The sequence below is a fragment of the Pteropus vampyrus genome, unplaced genomic scaffold, assembly GCF_000151845.1.
Source record: "Pteropus vampyrus isolate Shadow unplaced genomic scaffold, Pvam_2.0 Scaffold16, whole genome shotgun sequence".
Classification (NCBI taxonomy): Eukaryota; Metazoa; Chordata; class Mammalia; order Chiroptera; family Pteropodidae; genus Pteropus; species Pteropus vampyrus.
Genome location: NW_011888797.1, coordinates 6241021 through 6247368, shown reverse-complemented (window position 1 = coordinate 6247368; position 6348 = coordinate 6241021). Strand labels below are relative to the sequence as shown.

The window sequence follows — 6348 nt, the reverse complement described above, 5'->3', positions numbered from 1 at the left end:
TTTAAAAATTAAGAGGATATATGTAATATTCCATGTGAGTAGTTTTCCTAATTTAAATGTCTCTTTTCCATGCTCAGTTACAGCTAAATTTGTGTTTGTGTTCTAGAAGTCAGCACTCCTTATGTTAAAACGTGTATTTTCTTTCTTACAGGCACCATGAATACATTCTGAGTCCCAGGACGGTGGGGAGTAAGCCAGTGGATTGCAGGCATGTTGTGGAAGCTGCTGATGAGATCCCAGCCTTGTAAGCTGTGTTCTTTGAGAAAGGTGCTATCGGCTCCCAAACACAGAACTATTTTACCATGCTTCACCTACACAACTGATAACCAGTCAAAAAAAGAAAACAAAAAAACAGTGGAAAAACTCTATAAATTTTCAGTGGACATCAGAAAAATTCGCAGATTAAAAGAATGGGTACTTTTGGAGGATGAAACCTATGTTGAAGAAATTGCAAATATTTTACAACAACTAGGTGCCGATGAGACGGCTGTAGCCAGTATTTTGGAACGCTGCCCAGAAGCAGTTGTCTGCACCCCAGCCGCTGTTCACACCCAAAGAGAACTCTGGCGGTCAGTCTGCAAAAACGAGGAAGAGTTAGTCAAGTTAATAGAACAGTTTCCAGACTCTTTCTTTACTGTTAAACACCAGGAGAACCAGAAGCTGAACATTCAGTTCTTTCAAGAGTTGGGACTCAGAAATGTGGTCATCAGCAGATTTTTGACAACTGCATCTAGTATTTTTCATAATCCTGTTGAGAAGAATAAGGAAATGATAAGGATTCTCCAAGAGAATTATCTAAATTTAGGTGGCTCTGAAGCCAACATGAAAGTTTGGCTACTAAAATTATTAAGCCAAAACCCATTTATTTTGTTAAATTCTTCTGCAGCTATAAAGGAAACACTAGAATTTCTCCAGGAGCAGGGTTTCACAAACTTTGAAATTCTCCAACTTCTGTCCAAACTCAAAGGGTTTCTTTTTCAACTTTGCCCAAGAAGTATACAGAACAGTATTTCCTTCTCTAAAAATGCTTTTAAATGCACAGATCATGACCTAAAGCAACTAGTTTTGAAATGCCCTGCCCTTTTATATTATTCTGTTCCCATTTTGGAAGAGAGAATCGAGGGATTACTGAAAGAAGGAATTTCCATAGCTCAGATAAGAGAGACGCCAACGGTTCTTGAATTAACACCGCAGATAGTACAGTACAGAATAAGGAAACTGAATTCCTTAGGCTACAGAATAAAGGATGGACATCTAGCAAATCTACATGGAACGAAAAAAGAGTTTGAGGCTAACTTTGGTAAAATTCAGGCCAAAAAAGGAAGGCCATTATTTAACCCTGTGGCACCATTAAATGTTGAAGAGTAAGGAAGTTGCTTCTTTCTGGCGGTGTAGAGTGAAACTGAGTGATTCAGGCAGTTTACAGGTACCAGTCATTTTAAGAACCTGCTTAGCTTCTGAATTGTGTGTAAATTACCTCTAAATTATCGGACTCATTTGCTCTGTTTTAAAATATAAATTGCCTTTTTAAAAATAAAATTGGTAATTTTGACCTTAAGCCTTTTTTTAAAAAAACTCTTATACTATTAAATGGCACACCAGTGTGCTATGTCATAAGTGAAATCATTTCTAAGAAACTGACAAGTGCAGTCCCTTAATTCAGTCTGGGTACTTTTTTTTTTTTCACATAGCACATTTCATCTGGGATGCAGACCCAGACTTCTTCACCACCACCAGCTCTGAAGCATCACTCTACTGAGGTCTGAGTTCTGTAACTTAGTTTTAAGTGAAACATCTGCAGACTTCTAATACATTTTTCAGAGAAAGCTGATTTTATTTCCTGGTTGGAATAAGTGAATATCTTTGAGAAATAAGTATTACTCATCCAAAAAGAACCATTAGAGCTTACTTATATTTGAAATTGACCATTTTATATCTCATGAAACACTTTTATGTGTATTCATTACTTATATTTGAAATTGACCATTTTATATCTCATGAAACACTTTTATGTGTATTCATTACTTTCCCCAATTTTCAGATGAAGAAACAAGCTTAGAAAGGCCACTTAGCTGCCAAGTGACAGAGCCCAGATTGACCATGGTCTGACTTCTTTTCAAACCTTGTGAGTAGAAAAAGGATTGCTTATGAGTTGGCATAAGAAAACTCACCTCTACCTGACCTTCCAAAAGAGTGAGTACCAGCAAATTTAGGGATTTTAATAAAAACTTCTCTAAAATTCCTTAAATTTGAAATGATTTATTTTATATGCATTTGAAGTAAATGAGGCAGTTTAAAACTTCCTGAAAATCTACGTTTGCTTATAAAAGAGATAATGTGTGAGGATCATTATTGATTTTAGTAGCATTTCACATTTCTATTTCTAAATCTTGTTCCAAGATAAAGATTATCCAGATAAAGACTGGCTTGCTTTCAGCTGTGGAGTTTGAACTTTGTAACAAATACACAACCAGTTGCCTGACACTCAAATATCTGTGCACTATGCGTATATGGCCATAAGGAAAAAATGATGAAAAATGCAGGCCATGTCTTCAATTCAGCAAATCCAAGTAACCCTCCCTATCCATATCTATTCAGTTCCTTAGGAGAGTGAAAGAAATCTCTCTGCAGCACCTACTAAGCGCCAGCTGGGTACATTGTGCTTTGCAACGGTAAGAATTTGGTACTGTTGTTTACTGTTTGACTGATGAGGGGACTTGAGCATAGAGAGGGTAATTCACTTACCCAGTCACGTGGGAATGTGTTTCAAGGAAAAGAATGGCAGCCAGTACGGTCGGGGCAAGACTGAGTGTCACGGAGAGTGGTACAAAATGAAAGATGACCATCACAGGTCCATCTGAGGAGCAGGGTCTCATCCTAAGTGTGATGGAAAACCCGTGCAGAAATGTTAGTTTGTGCTTGTTCTGAAATCATCAGCGGTGCTCTCACGCTCGAGTGTCTCTCAGCTTGGAATAGATTATATGGTCACCTTTTAGATGTCAAATAGACAAATGGTGAAGTTGGAGTTGTAAGAAGTCAGGAGTAGAGGTCATCTGCATATCTGCTTATCTGTGGTTATTTAAAACTATGACTCTAGATGAGCTGGCACGGAAACAAAGTATAGATTTGTAACAGTGACTGGCCAAACCTGGAAAGGGTTGACCAGAGGCAGAAAAAGAGGACAGGAAAAGAGGACATGGTCAGTAATGCTGAATGCCATGGAGGGGTCAACCAAAACAAGTGACCAATGGATTCGGCAAAAAGGAAATCGTTAGTTGGCCCTATCAAGAGTGATTCGGGTGGAATGAGAAAGGTCAGAAGGCAGCCGGAGTGGGTTGAGAGAACACAAGATGAGGAAGGGGCAGAACTTTAAAGTTTTTCAAGAAACTTTACTGCAAAGGGAAGCAGAAAAATAGATTGTGAGATTAATTTTCTTTAAGGAAAGCAAATACTAGAACATGTTTATATGCTGATGGATATGACCCAGAAGAGAGACGGGATGAGAGATGGAAAACTGCAGTATCAGCATCCTTGAGGAACTGAAGGTGGGCTGACTTTGGTAAGAGCGGAGGTACTAGTCCTGGTCCTTGGAGAGAGGGAACAGAGGCAGGCAGACTGAGAGGATGGCTGGTTGAGAGGCAAGAGAGTCACTGGTTAGAGGAGGACAGTATGGGAGGAGGGGAGAACAATAGGAGGGCTGGAAAGAGGAGATATGAAATAGTTTCGAGTAATAGGAAAGTGTACATACAAGAGGGTGTGTGGGTGTGGGGGTGTGTGTGTGTGTGTGTGTGTGTGTGTGTAAAAGAAAGTTCAGCAGAGTTGAATGACCATGTGTGCTTTGTGGCCATTAATTTAAAAAAGAGCCTCATCAGTACAGCAGCGAAATTTAGGTGTGCAGGCAGAAAACCTAGAGGCAGTTATGGTTTTAGAAACACTTGTAACTTACTCTAACTTGAAAAGATTTTTAAAAACCCACATTCATGGTCAAACATGCAGTATATTGACTTTATTTTCCCTTAGATCAAATCCTATTCCATGTTTTCTTTGGTAAGCCTTTGAACTTCTCTGCATTTTTCTATTTTTGCATTCTTATTCACGTCTATGAATAAAATTTAAAATATTCAAAATTGACAACGTAGCAGGAGATATTCTTGAGTCAAATTTTATTTCCTGTGTGAAAAAAGGGCTCTAACAAAATCATTTCCTTTAAATAATGTGTATAATTACACTAAATTCATTTCTGTAGCAAAATGTAATTAGCTGCCAAAGTAAACATGATCACCTGGAAGACTCCAATGGGCTCACACTGGTTAGACGGCCTGGTAAATCAAGCACACAGACAGCACTGAATGCCAACAGCAGAATGAAGGACTAGTTATCAAGTAGCCCCATTTCTGCTTATGAACATAAGCTGGAAAAGTTGTGACTTACACTAATTCAGAAGTGATATGGGAAATTCAACGAACACTGAAAGTTAGCCTGTTCCGTATTTGTAAAGAGAATAAAGGTACTTTCCTCATATTGATTAAATCAGATAATGTATGGGTATGGGTATGTAGGTGCCAGTAAATATCAATTTTCTACCTTCCTCCACTGGTGCCCATTCCTTTGAGTCATTTCTGTCCAATGAGAGGTGTAAGATGGTTCCAGTTACTTAGCACAGAAGGACGTGCTCCCTATTTTATAACTCGTTCATCAGTTCCCAAGTGTTCAAGTGCACAGGAATCACCTGCAGCAGTTGTGAAAACTCTGCTGTATTGTAGATCAGCAAGTTAGGGTAAAACCTAGAAATCGGCATTTTTTATCTATTAGAGTTGTTTAAAGTGTATTTGTATTTCATTATTGTGTTAGTGTCAAAATTCATATTCAGTATTTTGTTTCTGCATTTACATCTAAAAATTTAAAAACTGGCTATAGTATTTTCTGAACTGCTATGTAAAAATTTTAAGACTACCCTGTTTTAAAATTTCCTTTATTTCCTTAGATCTTTATGAAACATTTCATCTTTTGCAGATCATAGTGCTTTATTAACAGATTCATGTATTCTTTTCCCATTCCTTTAATACAAAAAAAAAAATTCAGTCATCAGTTATTTTCATCTGACATTTCACTAAGTGCAGGATTCATAATGTCAACATTATTAGAGCAGTCATCACGTGGGTCACACAAGTTTATCCTCATTGTGCCAAATACCCACTCAAAAGATAAGCTGAATAACAGACGCCTCCAGGTGTGTACAACAACCTTGCTTTTTGAAGTGAACTACTACTGTTTAACAGGTCAAACTGCTAATCTACAAAAATAAACTGGAAAAGACTCAAGTGTACAGCTCTACATATCATCAAATGGCAAGTTCATTTCAACAAGAACCTCTATAAGTTAAGTTATACAGTTCTCTGCTATCATTGCAAAAGCTTCTCCTGAACAAAGTTATAGTTTAGAATTTAAAACAAACAAGATAAAATGTACCAGTTGGCTTTTCTGTAGCAGAAATTAATTACAACCATTTTCCTCAAGCAATGTTAAAGATAAGTAAAGTTGAAAATAAATATGCAGGCATACAGTAAATAAAGTCTATATTTAGAAATTCAAGTACGAAGCACAGCAGAGCCTATGACTATAGAAGATAAATTAAAAATATAAACTAGCAATGAAGCAATAATTTCTTTCAAATAGCAGGAAACAAGTTCTCCAATACCATTATTTAGATCATAATTTGTGTTTATCTGTTAATTTTGATTAAAAAAAAAAAACCCTTTGCTAATTATATTTGACCAGATATACCAACAAATATACCTTAAATCACACAGCATGAAATATGAAATAAACAGCCTTTAGGTTTCTGATGAACTGAACTCCCTAATGACTTTTCAGTTTTGTATACTGCAGAAAGGTTCAAGAACCTGTTGATTTGCTTAAAATCCGTGCTGGTATTTATGAAAGCTTTTAAGAGTTATGTTCTTATTCACTTGTTAATCTACATTATTAATGTAAAACTCTAACTCATTTACAAATGTGTTTAAGCCTTGGGAGCTGGAGTAGTCTAGTCTAAGTTGTCAGGGATGCTACTTGACTTACTCCTGAGCATCACACCTTTCCTCCCTTCCCTCGTGAGGGAAAAACGTCTGCAGAATGGAGGCAAACATCCAGATTTGAGTATAAAGAAAACTAAGATTTTTCAGGCTTGGATTATAACCTTCAGTTATGAGTAATGCCAAATATATATATGCCACTTTTCAAATTTTTATGAAACTGAATATGAAACAAAAACAAAGATGAGATCCAGCCTAAGTTATAGTCTCTGAGAATGAATGAGACATGATGATGAGATAGGTTAATAAGACATGA

The 6348-nt window shown here is 36.8% G+C and overlaps 1 protein-coding gene across 1 annotated transcript in view; it reads left to right on the top strand.

Moving 5' to 3' along the window:
* MTERF2 (mitochondrial transcription termination factor 2) overlaps positions 1-1558 on the top strand; it is a 7620-nt gene extending 6062 nt beyond the window's left edge. The window contains exon 2 of the mRNA XM_011387097.2: positions 152-1558. Within this exon, the coding sequence (XP_011385399.1) occupies positions 211-1368 (1158 nt within the window). The 5' untranslated portion in view covers positions 152-210 and the 3' untranslated portion in view covers positions 1369-1558. The remainder of the gene's footprint in view (positions 1-151) is intronic.
* Positions 1559-6348: the final 4790 nt, after the last annotated feature.